The sequence below is a fragment of the Meles meles genome, chromosome 1, assembly GCF_922984935.1.
Source record: "Meles meles chromosome 1, mMelMel3.1 paternal haplotype, whole genome shotgun sequence".
NCBI classification, from domain to species: Eukaryota; Metazoa; Chordata; class Mammalia; order Carnivora; family Mustelidae; genus Meles; species Meles meles.
Window position 1 is genome coordinate 86,525,913 of NC_060066.1, and position 22,868 is coordinate 86,548,780.

General features: G+C 38.1%; 1 protein-coding gene across 1 annotated transcript in view; it reads left to right on the forward strand.

Annotated features, from left to right (window-relative positions):
- The window catches only part of ARFGEF1 (ADP ribosylation factor guanine nucleotide exchange factor 1), a 143,284-nt gene that overhangs the window by 117,030 nt on the left and 3,386 nt on the right, over positions 1–22,868 (forward strand). Inside the window, exons 28-37 of the mRNA XM_046012981.1 lie at positions 362–522; positions 1,487–1,617; positions 4,442–4,571; positions 5,673–5,808; positions 5,889–6,027; positions 7,716–7,788; positions 15,331–15,463; positions 19,065–19,204; positions 20,699–20,867; positions 22,077–22,215. Of these exons, the coding sequence (XP_045868937.1) occupies positions 362–522; positions 1,487–1,617; positions 4,442–4,571; positions 5,673–5,808; positions 5,889–6,027; positions 7,716–7,788; positions 15,331–15,463; positions 19,065–19,204; positions 20,699–20,867; positions 22,077–22,215 (1,351 nt within the window). The remainder of the gene's footprint in view (positions 1–361; positions 523–1,486; positions 1,618–4,441; positions 4,572–5,672; positions 5,809–5,888; positions 6,028–7,715; positions 7,789–15,330; positions 15,464–19,064; positions 19,205–20,698; positions 20,868–22,076; positions 22,216–22,868) is intronic.

Sequence of the window (22,868 nt, forward strand, 5' to 3'; positions counted from 1 at the left end):
GTTGTAAGTTAAGCCTGTCTGAAAGATGATAATGATGACTCTCATCATTTTTCATAGATTAAGAGACTGCAATACAGATAGGTTGAACGCAATTTTGTATATTCATCTCAGCAGCTACTGATTCAGTACCTACTGTATGTCACTGTATTGTGTGTTGGGTTTATAGTGTAAAGAAAACACTGTGTACCTCTCCCCACTACTCAAGACCGTCAAGTAAGCAGTAATGACAGATATGAAGTGATGTCTGTTAGACATCAAACCCTTCACCTTTAAGTATGCTTTAACTTCTGGGGTTGGTGTTTTTTTGTTGCAGTTAAGAATAATTGAAAAAATTATTTTGATATGTTTTCCATCCTTTCAGCTCTTGTGTTTGAAAAACACTTTCCAGCGACCATTGATTCTTTCCAGGATGCAGTGAAGTGTTTGTCTGAATTTGCGTGCAATGCAGCTTTCCCAGACACAAGTATGGAAGCAATTCGACTTATTCGCCATTGTGCAAAATATGTGTCTGATAGACCTCAGGTATAGCGTCATTTAGTAAACAAAATTTTGCTGAGTATTTATTTCCAGTCTGAGATCAAAGTTTATTTGGGAATTGAGGGGATATGAAGCATTTAGTTTTCAGTAAACCCCCAAATTATCTGAGCTTGTTTCGGACTTAAGTGATTAGTAATGATAGCTATCATTTATTAAAGGTGTCAGATGTTTATTTTTCCAAGTGTAATGATAGCTGTCATTTACTAAAGGTATCAGGTGTTTTTCTGAGTACTTTACACATATTAACTTGTTTAATGTTCTTAACTTTATGGTATAGGTAGTGTTACAGCCCCATACAGATAAGGAATCTGAGGCACAAAGAAGTTAAAAAATGTGTCCATGGTTGCAGGGCTAGTAAAGAAGACCTAGGGTTTGAACTAAGTCCTGTGTTTTTAGCCAATAGCCCATACTGTTTCTTGCATGTGGTGCTGTACAGTACTGAAGTTGGCTGTCTATGGATGAGTGTGGACTCAAGTACTGAAGTAAAAAGTTGAATTGGCAACCTGGCTGCCAGCCTTAACTCGCATATCTGAATCTATCTCTAACTATCATCAAGAGAATTTGGTAGTAAGATTTTTTACTACATACTAATGTGTACCTGTGGGGGAGCTTAGTACTTTTTACATGCATTGACTCATTTGACCTTCATACTTCCCAGGGTAGCTGATAAGGCTGCATGTGTCATAACCAGGGAAAGGATAAAAATGGAAGCCTGATTTAACCTGCTGAATATAATAATACAGAAAAGCTGATGACAGCGTTGAAGCTGAAACCAACTTCAGGATTTTAGTGCATTGCTCTTCATAGACAGTTACAATCTCTATCTTTCTATAAATTGTTTATCAAATTGGCTCACTTTTGATTTGTAGAGCATTTAAAAAATTTTGGGGGAGAAATAATACACAAGTGTTATGTTTTACCTTAAGTATATCTACCTTTCTTCTTGAAGGCTTTCAAGGAGTACACAAGTGATGATATGAATGTGGCGCCGGAAGACAGGGTTTGGGTGAGAGGATGGTTCCCAATTCTCTTTGAGTTATCCTGTATCATCAATAGATGCAAATTAGATGTAAGAACCAGGTAACAATCAGTGTTTGTAACTACGATTTTGAAAGGCTCATTTTGGCTTCATTTAACTTTTCTTATGTGAACATAAGTTCAGTAGTTGAAGGCCATAAGTCCATATGTCATGTGTTTTATCAAATATAGTCATTATTTGATAGGCAGATTTTAAAACATGTTAAGTGGAGCAGCAGTAAAAATGGAAATACTACTTTTTCTTCAGATTTTAGTCTAGCATACTGCTTTGAGTTTTGGCTTCTATGTTAATTTAATAGTTTACACATTCTGTCTTTTCATACGTTTGTTTCTAATTAAAAATTGAAGTTAGTGGCAAAATTTATTTCCTGATGAATGTTAAAAGAATTTCTCATTGCACATCCTTGGTGAATTTTAGATGAAGAACCATTTCTCTTTGAAGACTGGTCTTCAGAGTAACAGAGTTTTGAATAATGTAGGTCTTTTAAAAAGACATGCGCTCTTTCAAAAGTATATTCTCAGTGAAAGATCTATATGAGTATATAGTTCATTTGTAAAGAAACTTCTATGGATATAATGTAACTGGATAAGGATTCAGTTCACACTTATGTTACAGCTTATGTCAATCCCATAGAGAATTTTTATCCTACATTTTTTACTACCAAATTGACATGACTGATTTGTATATCCTGTTACCTGTCGACAAGTGCTTCAGGCATCATGAGTTTAATTATATGTTTAAATAAAATCTGTCTTTTATATAGCCCATCTTCTTTTTAGGGAGAATCATTAATCATTTGGGCAATTAACTTTATTGGATTTTTTTTAATTGTAAGATATCAGTAATAGAACTATAATGAAGGAATGAATCTCTCCTTCCTCCTCTTATACCACAACCACTCTATCCCCATCCAAGGTGGAGTTTGATACATATCCTACATTTATCATGGAAATTTTTATAAAATTAAGGTAAGCAGTCCAAAATAGGACTCAAACCTTGGGAATTTGTAATAGAATTCCATAATCACAAGAACAGTATACAGCATTTTAGACATTGAGAATTGTTTGGCAGTGGACCTGTTAGGAACTTGATAAAATTCAAGATAGTCCCTGATTCATGTTTACTAAATTACTGAGATTTACAGCTTTGAATTGACTAGCCATATCATTGGAGCAGCTAATATATCAAGATAGACATATCATATAAACTTGGCATACATACATACACACACGCACACACCCGCCCTTGCTTCTTTGTAGAAATTTATTTGATGAGGTGATGAAGGATCTTCCTGCTTCCTTAGTCTTTGAGCCTGTTCTTGTCTGGGACTACCCACTTTCCTTCTTGCCGTATCCCATGTTGAGATTATGAAGGAGTTCTGGTTGCTAAAGAGAAGAGAAAATATGTATTCTAGTTAATAAAGGAGAGGAAAAATATGAGTAAACTTTGTTCAGTAATGGCTTTTTCTTATCTCATTCCAGGATCTTTAAGGACTGATACTTAGATTACATTTTAAAATGTAATACCATGATTTGTGTAACAGGTTAATTACACAGTACATTCACATGTGTTCTCATTTGATTGCCTTAAAATTTTATAGATTTAGGATTGGTTAATTAACCTAGGGTCCCACATACTCTTTTTCCCTGTACCAGCAACTTAAGTATTGCTTTCAAAAAGGTTTCTTGAACTGTGAAAATCTTGGAAACTTCTGTAGCTCTGTGTTTGCTTTGTGGGCCTGGAAAAAAACAGGATTCCCACATCCCCTTATCCCTAGCTATGGGATTTAGCATCCAGTTAGAGTGGGAGGAAGATGGAGTTCATCCTCCATCAGGAGATGGAGGAAGAGGGAGCCTTGTTCCATTGTAGGAGGAAACATGAATTCCAACAGGCTTCTCCAAAAGAAGAGTATGTTACTTCCACAGGAATTTCTTTACTATGGCTCCTTTACTTTTCATTATACACATTAGGTACTTATGGATCAAATAACTGCTGTGAACTTGCCATAGGGCCAAAGTGCCATTTGCATGTTTATTTAACAAATAGAGCCTATTATGTGCCAGACCCAGAGGTAGCATAGCAGCAAATGAGCTGAACTGCGAACCAATCCTTACGGAGTCTTTCAATAACATTTGGTTTTGGCTTACCATCAGACTTTTTAGGAATATAGACCCTTTTCTTACTGGAAAGATACCTATTTTGCTAGAAGAAAGTAACATATAAAGAACAGATCAAGTTTTTTAATGATTACATGAAGGGATTATTACTTAGAGGAAGATAATAAGGAATCAAGAAGGCAGTGTTGAGTTTTAATTGTAACACTTATTCAAAAGACAGTGCATATGATACTAAGCAGTTTATTTGTTCAGTAAATACTTACTGTGTGCCAAGAATTGTTCTATCCCTGGTAGAAAGTAGGCAACAAACTGCCACATAAATGTCTTAGTGGATCAGTTTTATAAATCTTTTAGTTTAGGGATACTCTATGAACAATTAAAATGTTAACTAAAAAGTCCTATAACTCTGAAAAAAAATTGCCCAGAAACCAATTTTTTGATGATTATTCGCAATCTTTAATTTCATTTACAATCTTAAAATGCTGGAATGATGGGGGTGGGAGTGGGAGAAAAGTGAAATAAAACATTTTAAGGCCAAGTTCTTTGGAATTTTCTTCTACATGATGCATCCCAAAGAAACCAGTTTTACAGTGGAAATTTCTTAAAACTGAATATCTTTTATTAGTTTAAAACCAGTTTTAAACTTTTTTAGTAGCTTTATGACCTCTAAGAACTATTTTAGGAGGGTATTCTGATGTGGCATATTTTTTTTGTGTTATAGCTTCCCACTTGTGTTTTATTGTTTTAGGGGTTTAACTGTAATGTTCGAGATAATGAAAACTTATGGCCACACTTATGAAAAACACTGGTGGCAGGATTTATTTAGAATTGTTTTCAGAATCTTTGACAACATGAAATTGCCAGAACAGCAGACAGAGGTAAGAGAAAAAAATTTCATTTAACACAGTCAAGTTAAAGGGTTCTGAGTATTTTCCCTAATACAGTTTAGTAGATCAAATCAAGTACTTAGAAAAGAAAAAAAGTTCCTGGAGAGTTGTTCATTATAATAAAAAGTTATGTCTTTATAAAAAAAGAATCCTCTTTGGGGATAGAACTGAGTTAATGAATTGGTGGTTTTCAGTGATTTTTGTTGAACTTCCAGTTTCTTTCCTCATTATAATATTGCCACAACTACAGATACCAGTAGCTTTCTTTATATTCTTAGTGACTTCTTATTCTGAAGTGAGTTAAGAATACCTAGTAATAAGTTTTATTTATTTTATTTCAGTGTCTTTTACTACAAACCAATTATAGCATGAATCTCAATAAATGTACGGAGAGAGCCTCAGGTTTTTTTGCTTTGTCCCATACAGCTATATTAAATGAAACATTAGGGACTGTGTGGCCTGCAGCAAGTTTTACTTTAGGTCTGTGATTTTTGAATCTACAGGTGGACTCTTACTGAAAACATCTGATAATGTAGACATATGTATATGCACTGGCACAAAACTGTACATGAAAATTATCACTAGCCCAGATTAGTCCTTTATGTATTTGAGAAAAGTAAATTATTTACACTTATTTTGTATGGCCCTGTTAACCATTTATGGTATTTTCAAGTAACCATACTGCATGAAAGTTTTATTTTAAATTTATGCAAAACTCACTTGGATAAATTCCTATTTCCTTCCTCTTTATTTCTCTTTTATGTTCTGTCATATTATGGAGCAAGGCCAGCTGTTGATATTCATGCATATTGTTTGAGAAGAGTCATAATGTTAATAGCAAGACAATTCAGTAATAATTTTTAAAATCAAAAATAATGCAAAAAATAGTTTAATAACTTTATACATAAATTGTTACAGAATAATGGAGAAAAATAGATCTCAGTGAGTCGAGGTGAATGTAATATTCTAGAGGGAAGTAAGTGCTCTGAAAGGAAGATGGACAGCCTTAGCTTTTAAACATGCAAGCATATTTCTTTAATTCTGGTTGTTGACAAATGGTCTGACCTTATTTTAATGACTTTTTTCCCTTAGAAAGCTGAATGGATGACTACAACTTGTAATCATGCACTTTATGCGATCTGTGATGTATTCACTCAGTATTTAGAGGTACTCAGTGATGTACTTTTGGATGACATTTTTGCCCAGCTCTACTGGTGTGTGCAGCAAGGTAGGTTTTTAGCAAATAGTGACACAAAGTGTTAAATGTGGCCCTGACAATATATAAATGAATTGCTCTTTTCTTTACAGACAATGAGCAGTTAGCACGATCTGGTACAAACTGCTTAGAGAATGTTGTTATTCTGAATGGTGAGAAATTTACCCTAGAAATCTGGGATAAAACTTGTAACTGCACACTGGATATCTTCAAAACCACAATCCCACATGCGTAAGAGGATTTTACTTAATTTTATATTTGTATATTGAATGATAGACATAAAAAGTTTAGCTAGTTATTTTTTTAACAGAAATTCTTTTAAAAAACCTCCCCATTCCGTGAATTTGTATTTATTTCAAATCAGATTCCTATAAACCATAACAGATACTTGAATTAAATTCTTTATAAACCAAACACTTCAGTCTGATTTGTCATATGGTCATTGGTCATATTGAGGTGATTCTACTTTTAATAGGGTTTTATTTATCCAGCTTAAAGCAAGCAGTGGTTTTGAATTTTTAAAAAGCAACAAAAAAATTAACATATATTTCAGTTACTATAGACTGAATAATCTAAGGAAAATTTATTTGCACATATATTTTATAGTTAATTGTCCTCTTCTAATGAATTAGTTTGGAATTGAATTGAGGTGAAGGAGTTTTTAATCAATGGAGAAACTGAGATGTAGTCTCACTAAATGACTAATAGCATCTGTATTATTTGTAGGACGTACTTGAATTTACTTCCCAGCTCAAACTTTGGGGATCTCTGACCTACAGAAAGTTTTACTTTAGATTTACTATTTTTAAATCTACTTAATAAGATGTTTTAAATCTTACTTAAAACATCTTAAGTATATACATGTGTATGTACTGCCATAAAGCAATGTATGAAAACTAGGAGTTCAGATTTTTAAGCATCATAAACTTTTTCTTGACATGAGTGAAATATGTTTACACTGATACGATCCCCTTGTCAGTATCCTAATAAATAGGACATTGGAAGTCAAACAAAAGGGACATACCTCTAGGAAAGCAGTCTGTAGGGGGGTCTATACTGAAAGGACAAATACTGGGTCAAACTTTTCTTATTTTTTAGTGCACATTTTGTTGGAACAATGTAATGTACTTGACAAATGATTGATTTTTGTCAGAGTTTATCTATGTCAAAAGACAGTATGAAGTCTTGCCTAGCTGTTGTCCCTGTGAAGTCGTAACAAAAACCAGCCTGGCTGAACATTCTTATTTTTTTGTTTGTTTTAGGAACTGCCTCTGTTGTAATTTATTGGATTACAAATGCAGGTTAAGATACATGATCTTAAAGATCATCTAATAAGCATTTCTTAATAGAAAATAATACCAGAGTTCTTTCCATATTGAATTGAAATGATATATCTACCATTGTCTACTCCATTTCCCAGGAGCTCCTGCTTCTCAGAAGCAAGAACTTGGGCCTTAGTCATCTTTCTATTCCAAGTATCCAGTCAGGGATGGCAAGTTAGTTTCTTCTTTTGGGCCAAATTTTGGTTCATTTATTTTTATATATTAAAAAAATAGAATCTAAAGAGTTCTATGAATTTTTGAAAAGTCTCAAACTTTTCTCAATCTCAGTTTAGGAAGTATTTAATGACATTAATACTTACAAAAAGTGAGTTTAAAGTTTTAAAGCTACTCAGAATTTTTTTTTTTTTAACTGATGACCCATAGTACTCTTTTGATTATATTACATGCTAGTTGATTGTTTTCTGGAAATACATATTTTAAACTCTTTACTAGATTTTTTTCAGTAGTAGTCAGAGAAGGATTATATTGTTTTGGGCATATTCTTGTGACTTTTTTTTTAATGCCTGTTTCAAAGCACATGTTGGATGTGTCCTGTTTCACACTCACAGTGATTGATGTGACTTTGGTATTTTAAAGGCTCTTAACCTGGCGTCCCTCTTCTGGAGAAACTGTTCCCCCACCTCCATCTCCTGTGAGTGAAAAACAGCTGGTAAGTTTTCATAAATAAATCATTTTTAAAATTGCTTGTGAGAAGTAACTTTACTATGGGCCAAATTCTTTTATGTGAGTCCAGGTCTTTAAAAAAGATGGTATAGGGGTCCCTGGGTGGCTCAGTGGGTTAAAGCCTCTGCCTTCGGCTCAGGTCATGATCCCGGGGTCCTGGGATCGAGCCCCACATCGTGCGCTCTGCTCAGCAGGGAGCCTGCTTCTCCTCCTCTCTCTCTGCCTGCCTCTGCCTACTTGTGATCTCTATCAAATAAATAAAATCTTAAAAAAAAAAATAAATTAAAAAGATGGCATAAATTTGTCCAGAATTCTTAGGTTAAGCTTCATAATGGTAAATTCCCAGGTGGCTAAAATTATCTCTGTAAGTGCCATGAAGGAAGTATTTTAAATTATTTTAAAATGTAGACAGTTTGAGACAGAGTAAAATGATATCAGGAGTTTTAAGAGCCAGGCATGAGATTATGTAAGGATTTCCATGCCAAGGGACACCTGGATGGTGCAGTTGGTTAAGAATCCACTTCTTAATTTCAGTTCAGGTCTTAATCTCAGGGTCCTGAGTTCAAGCCCCATGTTGGGCTCCATCATGGTCGTGGAGCCTACTTATAAAAAAAAGAAGAATTAAAAAGGATTTCCATGCCAAGCTAAAGATATTATTGGGTATTTATTTTAAAAATTTTAATTTGGATATAATTTAACCTATGAGAAATATTACAATAACAGTTCAAAGAATTTTAATATACCCTCACCCAATATATTTGTTTCCTATGTCTACCATAACAAAATTAGCACAAACTTAGTGGCTTGAAACAACAGATTTATTGTCTCTCATTTTAGGAGGCCAAAGGCCTAAAATTAAGGCATCAACAGGGCTGCATTTTTCTCCAAAGACTTTAGTGGAGAATCTTCCTTTGCCTTTTTCAGCTTCTAGTGGCTCTTGGCAACTCTTGGCGTTCCTTGACTTGTACACACATCACTCCAGTCTCTCCCTCCATTTTTAAATGTCTGTGTAAAGTCAAATCTGCTATGTGTCATACCTGTCTCTCCTTTCTCTTGTAAGGACACTAGTTATCTCTTATGTCTATAAGATATAAGCCACCTCATCTCAAAATCTTTAATTTAATTACATCTTTAGAGACCCTCTTTCCAAGTAACCTTCGTAAGTACCTGAGGTTCCAACTTAGATATACTATTTTGGGGCCACTGTTCAACCTATTGCAGTCTTTACCCTCTGGCACCCAAAAATTCATGTTCATCTTTCAGGCAAAATGTGTATTCATGCCATTTCAGTATTCCCAAAAGTTTCAACTCATTATAGCATCAACAAGTCCCAGATCTGATCTAAACATCATATCTAAAATCTCAGATCTCATCACAGCCATCTAGATCACGTATGTGGTCTCTTCTGGGGGCATCATCTGTTCCCATCTGTGGACCTGTAAACCTAGAAAACAAATTACCTGCTTGTAAAATACAATGGTGGGACAAGCACGGACTAAGCATCGTCATTTCAAAAGAGAGAAATTGGAAGGAATAAAAGGGTCACTGGTCCTAAACAAGTTCAAAACCCAACAGGACAAATTGTATTAATTTTCAAGGCCTGAGGGGCTCCTGGGTGGCTCAGTCAGTTAAGCATCTGCCTTCAGCTCATGATCCCAGGTTCCTGGGATTGAACTCCAAGTCAGGTTCCCCGTTCGGTGGGGAGTCTATGCTTTTCCCTCTCCCTCTGCCCCTTCCCCCACTCATGCTCTCTTCTTTCTCTTTCTCTCTCCTCTCTCTCAATCAAATAAATAATCTTTCAAAAAAAAATTCAAGGCCTGAGGATAGTTCTCTGTACCTTGATACTCTGCCTTCTGGGCCTGTGACTCCTTCTTGTGCCCCAGCAGCTCTTCTTCTTAAAGATTAGCATGTGTTTGTAGCCATGTAGCCCATTCCCTGCCTGTAGAATCCCAGAGATCTGATAACCTTCCTTTTATCCTATGTCTGTCCCTGTGAGTCTAGGCTGGCTGTGTTCTGCTAGTATATCATTCTCAAAATCCCGTGGGTCTCTCATGTATGTCAAGAGTGTTATTTATGGAACCTTTCTGGATAACTTTCTCTCTGTTCCAAGCTTCTCCTGAGGTGTTTGATTGGATCCATTGGGTACACACATCTAATCTCTTTCATCAAAATGTTGTCTAACTATCTGAAGAAATGTTTTCATAACAATGAATTTTCTGATTTTAGCATCCTTCACAATCTGGATAGACCACGATTCTCCAAATTATCAGGTGCTTGGTTCTTTTTGCCTAGTAGTTCCTTCCTGAGTATCTCTCTGGCCTCACATTTTTCTGTAAACACCAAGGAGAAACTGGGCCACTATCTTTAGAAATATCCTCAGCTAAATATCCAAGTTCATCACTTACAAGTTCTGTTTTCCACGCAAGTAGTACAACACAATTGAACCAAATTTTCTGCTACTTATTTAACAAGTATCACCCTTTCTTCCGTTATCCAGTAACATGTTCGCATTTGCCTCCTGAGACCTCACCAGAAGCACTTTTAACATTCGTATTTCTGTACACGTTCTATTCCATGATCATATGTGTATTCTTTAGGGTAACAGAAGACAGAAGATTTCTCCATCATGCATTTCACCACCTTCTGCATCCTCACCAGAATTGAATTTAATGTCCATGTTCTACTAACATTCTCTTCAAGGCAGTCTAGGCATTTTCTGTCATATGCCTCAGAACTCCTCTGGCTTCTACCAGCACCCAATTCCAAATTTTTATGTATTTGTTATAGCAGTGCCCCACTCCATGGTACCAGAATCTGTATCAGTCAGTGTTCTACCGGAGAAATGGAACCAGTGGGAAATACCTGTATCTATCTGTGCATGTATGTATACTATATGTATGTGCATATATGTGTCTTTTTAAATTTCACAGAATTGGCTCTGTAATTATGGGTGCCAATAATTTGAAATCTGTCAGGCAGACTGGAAACTCGGGCAGGCACTGCAACAGCAGTCCACTGGCAGAATTACTTAGGGAGACATGAGGTCTTTCACTTGATCACATGAAGCTCCAGCCATATTATTGAGGATAATATCCTTTACTTAAAGTCAGCGGGCTGTAGCTGTTCACCACATCTACAGAATACCTTCACAGCAACACTTGCATTTGTGTTGGAATTGAGTAACTGGATCCTATAGCCTAGCCAGGCTGACACATAAAACTACATGACACCACGTTTCTCCAGATGTTATTTCACTACATTTGCTTTATCATTTCGTCCCTCCTTCCTTCCTTTTGCTCTCACTGTCCCCCCACGCCCACCCCACAAACTTTTCAGAATTCTTTGAAAGTAAGTTAAAAATAAGATGTCCTTTATTCCTTCAATTCTTTAGTGTTTTTCCTTAAAAAAAAAAAAGAACAAAAGTACTTACATAAGCACAGTGCTGTTAACAAAATCACAAAGTTACCATTAAAACAGTACTGTTATTTAATCTGGCATTATTAAATTTAAACCCAGGAGGCCAGAGGTAGCATACTAGTGTCCATTGGTCAGTTTGTACCCCCCCCACACACACAACTTTTAAATTTCCTAACTAATTGTCAGTGGCTGAAAGTTAGATTTCACAGAAGAGTTCTACTCTGAATTGATCTTTAGAGAACAGTCACATCTGGTATATTGGGGCCACATTGCTCCAATACCCTGATCTGCAGGAGGTGTCTGTCCATTATACACTCCAGCACTTACGAAGTCCTGTTTCAAGCCCAGAATGAGCTTGCTCTCTTTTTTGTCTTTCTTAAATTTGGCACACCCCTGCTTGCTTTGTGGACTTCTGTTTTGCTGCCTTTGCCATATAGTATAGTAGTTTGCAGTGTGGGCTTTGATGCAGACCCAAAATGAAATCCTGGCCCTGCAGTGACTGGTTCTGTGGCCTCAGCAAGTTACCTAACCTCATGTTAGAGTGAGTCTTGTGATTAGAATTAAGTCAGGTAGTGCACATAAAGTTGTTGGAATCACATGTGGTGGGGTGAGTGCTCAGAGGCTGGGCTGCTGCTGGGTTGCATAGAGGGAGCCAGCGGTGCCCCTCAGGACCAACTCAGTCTCCTCTGGGAGCGCTGCTGCCTTCTCAGAGCTGCTGCTGCTGCTGCTGCTGCCACTGCCACTGCTTCTCTCACTCTGCTTTCCTTTGCTTTCTCTTCCTTGTACAACTTACAGTTTGCCAGTAAATTGCAGTATTTTCCACACTGCCATTCTCAGCTGAGTATTTCTTGCCATGCGCTAAAGAACTACTTCTTACTTATTTTTGTTTCTTTCATTAAACTTTTTTTGTTTTGTTTTGTTTTTTGTTTTTTGTTTTTTTTTAAAGATTTTATTTATTTATTTGACAGAGAGAGAGATCACAAGTAGGCAGAGAGGCAGGCAGAGAGAGAGGAGGAAGCAGGCTCCCTGCAGAGCAGAGAGCCCGATGCGGGGCTCGATCCCAGGACCCTGAGATCATGACCTGAGCCGAAGGCAGCAGCTTAATCCACTGAGCCACCCAGGCGCCCCTAAACTTTTGTTTTAATGGGTCTGAAAATTCTGGGACAGATTTTTGATCAGTGGTTTCCATTAAAAAGTACTAATCTTAAAAACTAATAACTTAAAATTACCACACACAAAAGGTCCACAAAACATTCTCCTTTCCTTCTGAAGGTTTTACCGTGCATTGTTAGCATTAACCAGTTTTTTATTATTAAACTTACATGGCCAATTGATACAAACATTTCTGAGACCATTCTTCCACTACTGATTTAAGACTGGGGTGGCGTGTATTGAGGATAATATTCATTTAGCCTTCTGAGCTTTCTGGGTAGACTTGGTGACCTTAGCAGCTTCAGCTGCCTTGTCTACTGCTTGGATGACACCCACAGTAACCATCTGTCACATGTCATGAACAGCAAAATGGCCCACTGGAGAATAGTCAGAGAAGCTCTCGACACACATAGGCTTGTCAGGAGCCATATCAATGAGAGTGGCATCACCAGATTTCAAGAACTTGGGCCATCTTCCACCTTTCCTGGAACGACAATCAGTCTTCTCCTTCATCTCCACAAACTTGCAAGCAGTGTGACCTGTGTGACAATCCGGCACAGGTGCATGTCCAGGACTGATGTGGTGAGGAACTACTTTTTAAAAACAAAAAATAGAAAAATACCCAGTTAATACCAAAAAAATTTTTTTTGGATAGTACAGAAAATAGGGTAAAAAATGCAAGTCCCTTTTTACACTGTCCCTTCAGCCACAACTCCAGTGTTGAATACTGTGATTTATATCCTTCCAGCCGTTTCCCATTCATTTCTATATATAGTTAGTATTAATTATATGTGTTGTTTCAAAAATTGAAATCTTATTTGGAGACTGGCATTTTATATTTGGAATAGCTAGGAGATGTCTCCACTTTGATACATAGAGATTTCTTTCATAGGAGCTCCTCCTTTTCCACTGTAGGGTCCTTTTTTAAAGGGGAAGTGTGAGCATATTTCTGATACAAAGCTATTCTAAAAAATGCAAAGATTAACCCCCAAATCATCCTCATTTACATTGGTTAATCAGAAAGCAATACGCCTAACTTTAAAAAAAATTCCTCTGATGTAAAGGAGACTTTTTAAATCCCAAATACTGTGACCTAGCTTTTTGCACATTTAGTTTCCTGGGGAGAAGCTTCTTAGAAATGACCAGAATGTTCAAAAGAGCCAATGACCAAAAAAAATTTTAAAAGCCAGTGCTTTGGAAAAAAAAAAAATGGTTTTTACTTATATTCAGTAAGGCAGTACATTTTTAATTGTCAACTGATTAGTTTCCCCGTTAAAATATACTTTTTTAAATGTATGAGTTAAAAAGAATTGGTTTTTTTATAGTTAAAGAACTTACAAATTTAGAAGTGTTGTCATATGCATTCTTCCATTTAAGTTTTTATCTCAAAGTGCATTATAGGGGCCTGGGTGGCTCAGTTGGTTGAGTGTCTCCCTTCGGCTCAGGTCATGTTTTCAGGGTCCTGGGATCAAGCCCCCAAGTTGCGCAGGAGTCTGCTTCTCCCTCTTCTTTTGCCCCTCCCTCCTGCTCATCACCTGCAGGCAGACTCTCTCTGTGTGTGTCTCTCTCTCTTCTCTCTTAAATAAGTAAAATCTTCAAAAAATATTTTTAAGTGTATTATAGGCCATTGTGGCCAAAGAAATTACCCAACTACTCCACTGGGTCTATATAATTATTATTAAAGTCCTCTTGTGTATTAAACACGAAAAATACAAAGATGAGTAAGAACAATTATAACAATAATAATATGGCTTTAGATTTGTGTAGTACTTCACTGTTTAAAAAATATTTTCACATTCGATCCTTTCAGCAATTTTTTGAACCTGTTTGGTACATTACCTCCATTTTATATGGAAGAGCAAATGAAAAATCATAAACTGTGATATTTTAAATCTAAGTTAAAATACTGTTTTGATTAGCACTCTTTCTAGGGAACGTAAGCCTCTGCCTTCTTTGCAGAAACCCAGGTGAAGGTCACTTCTGGCTGAGACTGTTAGGTTAGAATTCTCAGTTCCTCTGAAAACCATGTTCTGGATTCTACCTGGAGTGTGTTGTATTGCTGTAACAAAATAAAGCTAGAATAGTAATGCCAGCTATCATATATTGTCTGACACTGTGTTAGTGCTTTGCATTTCTTACCTTATCTTCAATAACTTACAAGAAAAGTGTCCTCTCCGTTTTCACGTTAGAAAACCTTAACTCAGGAGTGTTCTTTGTTTTTCCAAGGTTATACCTAATGCTGGAGCGAAAGTCTGGTATAGTCTGTTGGACTTGAACTTGAGCTTTTCTTCCTGACAGCACACTCACAGTTAGCTTCTCATTGACCTTTCTGGTCACCAGTTCCTTTGGATGACAGAATGTCTTCCCTAAACTCATCCCTACAAAGCTTTCCTGCGATCTTGCAGAAATGTCCCCCACCACTGCCACATATGTGTTCTGTTTAAACACACTTCATGACAATTCATCGATATTGCTGACTAGCTTTTCCACACAGTGAAGCCTTGCATTTTTTTTTTTTTATTGTTTTTGGGTGGCACCAGGCCCGAAACAAATGAGGGTTAGAAAAGAAGATTTTCTCTTAAAGGCTATCAGCGTAGGTAACTTATTTTTTTCTTTTTTATTTAAAAAAATTTTTTTTCAGTGTTCCAAAATTCATGTTTATGCACTACACCCAGTGCTCCATGCAGTACGTGCCCTCCACAATACCCACCACCCCACTCCCCTCCAAAACCCTCAATTTGTTTCTCAGAGTCCAGTGTCTCATGGTTTGTCCGCCGCTCCGATTTCCCCCAAGCATTGGTAACTTTAAATAATTTTCTCATTGTGTCTGGTATCACACTGCATAGAATGTCCTTTTCATAGTGACACACGTCATTTTTTTCAAAAACAGCATACCAGAAACTCTTTTCATCCTTAAGTTTTATTCACTGTACTTATAATGAATTTTTTGTTTTATTAGGATACAGTATCACAGAAATCTGTCGATATTCAGGATTCTGTTCAGCCAAGATCTGCAGATAATAGACAGCAAGCACCACTGGCTGCTGTCTCTACTGTGAATGAAGAAGTCAGCAAAATTAAACATACAACAAGTGAGTTATGTCTCCTAATAGTGTGTTTTGTTTTATAAAGGTAAAGGATGACATGTTTGCTTTTACTTTTGATATTAACAGAATATATACTGTAATTGGTAGTGTAGTCACTTTGTTACCATGTGTGTTCCAACTTAGACATCCACTAATACCTGTAGTACCAGCTTTTTCCATAGATGCTTTCAGCTTATGTTTGTATCAGACACATAGGTCTTTTCTCAAACACATGAGTGTTCTCTCTCCATTCCCTTCTGCATGATAGCCCCATATCCTTTCTGCAAAAGTGGGGCCTGAGGGGCCTTTCTCTACAGTGCTTTCTAAGCAGGAGCACCCAGCTTCCTATGGAGCCAGCCTTCTTTACACTTAGCTGCCCCATACCACGTCTCCTCCGCTCACCCTCGTAGTTTTGTTCACAAAGAAGGGGAACCCCTTCTATTTTTTATAAAACTGATCCAACTTTGTTTACTGAAGGAAAATTACACCACCAAGGAAAAGCCACCTCCTCCCTGGAGGAAACTCTAATTGCTTTTATAAAACGAGGTGAAATTCACATAAGAAAAGTAACCATTTTAGGGGCGCCTGGGTGGCTCACTTGATTGAGTGGCTACATCTTGGTTTCTGCTAAGGTCGTGACCCTGGGTCCTGGGATGGTGCCCCGTGTCAGGCTCCATGCTTAGCAGGGAGTCTGCTAGAGATTCCCTCTGTCCTTCTGCCCCTCCCCTGTGTGCATGCTCTCTCTCTAAAATAAATAAATCCTTAAAAATTTTTGGTACATCCACAGTGTTGTGCAGTCACCCTAATGATCTTTTCATGTGCTTATGCCATTTGTATGTCTCTTCTTTGGAGAAATACCTATTCTTGTTTTTTGCTCATTTTTAATTGGTTTATGTCTTCTTGTGTTGAATTTTAAATTTGTTACACACTTTGGATACTGTATCTGTGTCACATATATGATTCGCAGATACGTATATTCTCTGTCGTATAAGCCTTACATTTCTTTGATGACATCTTACACAGAAAGTTTTTCATTCTGATGAAACCCATTTTTTTTCTTGCTCTTGCTTTTGGTGTCATAGCTAAGAATCCATTGCCAGATTTAAGGTCGTGAAGGTTTTCCTTTTAAAATTTTTTATGATTTTAGTCTCTACATTTAGGTCATTGATCCATTTTGAGTTAATTTTTTTTCAGGGAATTTTTTATTAATCTTAGGTGCTTTATACTCTTTCTTGAGAGAAGATAGGTTTGGTATCCTGGTTGAAAGGAGTTTCTAGCTTCAGTCATTGTGTTTTGCTAACTTCCTAAAAGAGGGATAGGTAGTGGTGAGTGGCTTATTTGCATTTTTGATTCCTGTTTCTAAAGAACAGCATGGCTTGTGCAGGAATCCATGAAAGCTTTAGTCTGCACTGGAACATGCCTTGAGACAGAATAGTGAATGACTTCTCTCTCAGCCCCAAGATGGAATTTAAATACATGTAGCTTTGTAATGGAAGGGTATGGTCATCGTACATTAGAAAGTTATCACATGGCTAATCTAGGAATGTACCTTTAACTGGAGCAGAGTGCTGTGCCCCACCCACCCTGAGATGAGGACCCATACTTCTTTCCTTCTGTTAGACACCCTTCTCCTCTCGCCTTGAAGTTCTTTAGGAACAGTTCACCATGGGATTGTTGACTCAGAATAGGTGGAGCTGGGAGAAGAACAAATGGCCACCATGTTCCCGTGAGCCCTTTCATTAAGTGGACAGGTGATGGCTCCTCTGCTGCCTGATGGAGGCAGCCATCTGCTGTCTGACTCTCTCCTACTCAAAGAATCATAAAACAGACCTAAGTACTTCATCCTGCCTGCAGGATGTACACTTGCAGAAAACATCACTGCCCCATCTAGCCTTTGCTCTGTAGCTGCTGTCCCACATAGTTAATCTTTGCTTAGCCTGGGTGAACCAGTAACATTGTCATCTACCATAACTCTGGCAGTGTCAACCAACCCTAGTTGTAAAATTTGTCCAAACAGATACTGTCCCCAAACAGGCTGCTGGTCATTGCTAGTGAGTCTAAAGTTAAGATCCTTATCCTCCAAGGACACCAGAAAGCAGAGAGGTGTCCAGCTTTGCCCATTCAATCAGAGTAGAGCCTCATCAGCCATACTCTCAGTTCACCGTTTCTCTTCCCACCCTTAGCAGCTGATGTTAGAACTAATGAGAACACATCCTGTCAGACGTCAGCTGACTCCCAGCTGTGCTGCCAGGAGTCTCCTGCTCTAGGAACTGAGTTTTAGAACTTGAATGGGGAGGTGAAGGAGTGACTGATACATGTCAGCTCTGACTGAGGTAAAGGACTAGGAAAAAGACACTGAAGAAGAACAGTTGTGAGACTTGTGGCTTCCTTCTTTTCTTTTCTTTTTTTTTTTTTTGGATATGTGATCTAGTAGTAAGTATTAAACATAACAGCATTTCTGAAAACTACCTGGAAAGGAACCTTTATTAATGAACGACCTCAATAAGAATAAATTCATGTGAGTTGTTTTGCTATACCTAAAACATGAATTTAAGTTCCACAAATTGGTGCCACAAAAGGGACTTTGTACTAAAAGCAAGAGTAGACTGAAGAATTCTAAGTAATCCAGTGCTGAGCCAGTCGTTGCCCTAGAGTGGTAAACAGGCTGCTCCCGTTGAGCAGTCACCTGCCTCGGGAAAGCTCACTGGAAGAGCTGGCCCTGACATCCCAGGATTGAGGTGTGACCTCGGGCCTCCCTTGGAGCCACATGTCAGCACTGCTCTTGCAGCATCTCAGTAGTTGAGACCTCTTTTCCTACCTTGTGCTTCAGCATTTGCTTAACTGGGACGGCCAGGGAAATGCAGAGTTCTTCTATGAACATGTCCTTATGGGTTGGGGGATTGTCAGAAATACCTTGTTGAGCAGATTCGTTTGGGCTAGAGGAATTAGCTGTGTTTCATCTCGCCTGCTCAGCATGGAGAGCATTTTGTTACTTTGAAATTTGGTTAGTTTTGTGATCATGGACTTAGCATAACTTTTTATAGATTTGTTTATGGATACGTTTGAAAAATATAGTTCGCTACAGTTTTTACCGTGGATCCAAATGAAACGTGTGCTTTGGTTAACCCTCAGTATTACCCCATTTGTCAGAATTTGTGGCTGTCCCTCACTTCCTCTCTCACAGATCTCATTCCTGTTGTTTTCTTTTGGTATAGGTTTTTATATTGCTTACATTCAGAGGTCAAACAAGTTCTAGTAAATGCTGTTAAAATCTTAGCTTTTAATGCATTTGTTGCATTTTATTAAAGAATAACCTAAATCTTATTTTAAAAGTTGTAGTGGGATCTTTTTGAACATTATTTACTGTTCTAAGTCCCTTGGGAGTATTTTTGTTTATTTAGAAAATTAATTTTGTAAGGCTTTTCTAAAAATTGATTACTTTTTTATTGAGTAGTGCTTATGTGCAAAAGCAGTATGTCCTCAGTGTGAAATGTTCAGATAACCTTCATACATACGAATATTTCCTTAGCATTGTAATGTCATAGAAATTATAAAGGATTCAAAATAATTTTTGTTTGCATGTGCATTGGGGTGGGTTTCCTCACAGAATTTCCAGAACAAAAATTGTTTGCCGCCCTGTTGATTAAATGTGTTGTGCAGCTGGAACTCATCCAGACTATCGACAACATTGTGTTCTTCCCAGCCACAAGTAAGAAGGAAGATGCCGAAAACCTAGCCGCTGCACAGGTACGGACATGGGGGGATGGCTGCTTTTACGTTGAGGAGGAAGTTGGCTTTCACAGTCTGGACTTCAGAGCAGAGGTCTCATTAAAGATTTCATTCAGGGGCCTTCATCACAGAAATGTCATTTTAAACCATGGAACTGAATGACATGCCCTCGGCAGTAGGTGTAGACAGCTGAGAGGAGCGTCACTGACTGGGACCCCAGGGGCTTCCATGGTTAGAGCTCCTAGTGATGAAGCAGCTGGTAAAGAGCCTGAGAATAAGAGTCTATGAGGCAAGGGGAGAGCAAGAGACAGTGGTGTCCTGAAGCCAAATGAAGAAAATGTTTTAAGAAGGATGTGATTATCTGTCAAATGCTTAGAGGGCCAAGTAATATTTCATCTGAGAATCACCCTCTAGCAATTTGGTAGACTTCAGTGACTTTGACATTGTGTTTAATTGTAATGTTGGGGACAAAAGTATTATGGAAATGGGTACAAGAGAGGAATTGGAAGCAGCAAATATGGTTAATTCTGTCAGGGGAAGTTTTGCTGTAAAGGGGTACAGAGAAATAAAATAAGGGGTCAAGAAAAGGGTTTGCTTTGTATTGTCTTTAAGATTGACAGTATTGCAGCATTTTCCCTGATGAGAGTTCTCCAGGGAAGAGAGAGAACTGAATGTAGATGACAGGGGCACTTGCTGAACAGTCTTTTTGAAAAGTGAACGGGGATTGCATCCAGTGCCAGCCCCTGGGGGGTTGTCTTAAATGGAAGCCTGGGCTGCTCTGCATTGTAACAGGAAAGCAACAAAATGTGTGGGTTATTAACACAGGAAGTTCGGTCCATTTGCTGTTGGGAGTTTGTGGGATGTCTCTTCTGATAGAGATGAGAAGAAAAATTATCCACCAAATGAGGCTGGGAAGAGAGTTCTAGATACACAGAGAAGTGAAAACATGAGTTAGTCGTCCGGGAAAGCAGCCTAGGGCAGTGCAGGATTGCTGGGCAACACCCAGAGCCCACTGGTTTAAAACCAGTCTGTTTTCTCCAGTCTGTTTATTGTGTGGGTGTAGATGTGGAGTAGGTGGTTTTGCCAGCTAATTAATCTAAAAAGAGTGAGGGATTATGCAAGAGAATAATTATAACTGGAGCCCATGGAGTCTAAACTGGTTAAGAAGAGAAGAGAGGACCTAAGTTGGGGAAGGAACAGGAAGGGCTGTAGGCTCTGACAGGAGAAGAGCTCCTGGAGTCAAAAGATAGGAGGAGGGAATTGGAAAGATAGCAGGTGGCCCTTGATGACTAGGATGCATGGAAGGAAGATTCTGGAAATGTAGTAACAAAAGATGTACCTTTCCCTATTTCCTGTTGGCAATAAAAGAGATGAAGTTCTGTGGCTTGATCATAAAACTGATCTTTGAGGAACATTGAGCTCTAAACTTACTAAAATTTGTGAACGTGTGTGTGTGTGTGTATAAAACACACACACACACACACGTGTGCTGTGGTGGTTTGTTTTCCAAAGAGAGATGCTGTGGACTTTGATGTTCGAGTTGATACACAAGATCAAGGAATGTACCGCTTTTTAACATCACAACAACTTTTTAAGCTACTGGACTGCTTATTAGAGTCCCATAGATTTGCAAAAGCATTTAATTCCAACAACGAACAGAGGACTGCTCTGTGGAAAGCAGGTAAGTTGCGCAAGTATCACATTTTAATGTTCACCATTAACACTTGTGCACCAGAGGTGTACATTTATACTGTAATGTGTAATATAAGCTACTGCTAGGGGAAATTTGTTTCCCCCTTGTGTAATCAGTCTGTTACTTGATGTGACTATTCATTTTTTTTCATGTTCACCCATTCTGGGCCTCCCTGTGGATACCGTCAGCATAGAAAGGGTGCCCTTTTATAAGAAAAAGTGTGTAAAGGTCCTGAACGTGACATTCTTGCATATGTATTCAGATGACGTCTCCGTGCTTATCTGGGAATGGCCATACTTCAGAATGGAAGTGGATATTTTGAGGGAGGGAGGCATATTTTTTTAACAAGTTGGAAAATTTTAAGTATAATTTAATTATATAAATATAGTATATAATTAAGTATAATAATTAAACTGACATCTTATTTTTTACTTAAATAGTTACTTGGCACCTCAGGTAAAAAAGAATGCTGGAAGAGTGAGAGGCAGCAGAATATGAAGAAAAAAAGGGAGCTAATGTTTATTGAACATCAAACTCTGTGAAATAGTGTTGGATACTTTATATTTGCATATTTTACTTAATCTAAAGTGATTGTTCAACTCCTAATTAAGCCCTTTGCTCCTCCTCTTCCCTGTACAGCCTAACTTCTAGGAAGAGTAGTCTATATTCATTTTTTCCCCTTTTTTCAACCCAAGTTGTTTCTGCCATTCAACCAGGACCACTCCTGCTAAAGTCACCAGGTTCCTTGTTTCCATATACATTGGGCCCTTCACCATGTTGGTGGCCTTTGAAACCTTCTCACTCCTGAGAGGTCTGCCCCTGTTCATCCAGGAGCCCTCCTGTAAGCTGTACAGAGCTTTCAGGTGCAATTTCATTTGAGGAGTTCTGCTTTCCTAGGTCAGCATGGTTTTGTATCTCATATTCCGCTCTCCCCCTGCCCCCCGGCTTGAAAGAAAGGACATTTAAAACCTAGAAATCACCTCCTACTTGGGCCTCCAGCCCACTGACCTCCCCCACAGTCTCAAGGTGTGCCTTCTCTGAGCAGTTCCTGTCCTTGTGGGCCACTTCAGGGCAGCACTGCTTTGTAAGCAGCAGATGCCACAGTTGAATGTACACAAAATGTGCCTTCATACAAGGCTTTTTGTCTTCTGTAAGATCCCTTCCTAAATTAATCCTGGAAACTTCCCTTTCCTGCAGGCTTCAAGGGCAAATCCAAACCTAACCTTCTGAAGCAGGAGACGAGCAGCCTTGCATGTGGGCTGCGCATTCTCTTCCGGATGTACATGGATGAGAGCCGGGTTAGTGCCTGGGAGGAGGTCCAGCAGAGGCTTTTAAAGTAAGACTCTTGGTTCAGTTTCTGCCTTTGACCCATGTGGCTACATGGTACAGAGTAGGAAAGGGCCACTAGGTTTGTACTCAGGGCAGAGTCCACATACATCTCAGTCCCGCTGCAGGACCATGCAAATAGCTTGGAGCCTAAGGAAGAGATTGTGAAAATTAGATACAGTCCTATAGATGGATGCACTTTTGCACAGTTGGTGACATGAGCAGATCGTGTCTGTTGTTACTGCTATGGGACAGGAAAAAAGTTTTCTCCCTTAAAATTTATAACTTCAGAGATTTTGGGCTTTTTCATGCCACAGATAACTGCGTTTTTACGAACAGGTCATATGTTAAAGTGAAAACCTGCCTGCATTTAGTTTGAAAAAATATTTGGAGTTTTGTTAGTGTTACCTTTTTTGCATTCTCTTGTTACTTCATGACAGCTTAAGATTCTATTCTTTAAATTTTAAACTCATGCTAAGAATGAAATATGCCATTCAGAACGAATGTTGTCTTCTTCATTATATCTGCACATATTCTCAGGGAATAGATGTTCTCAGAGACCAATTAAGTACATTTTAGAACGTCAAGAGATGACTTTGTCCCTGTTTCCCACTTTACTGATGAGATTTTTAAGACCCAGAAGTGTCTCACCTTCACAGTGAG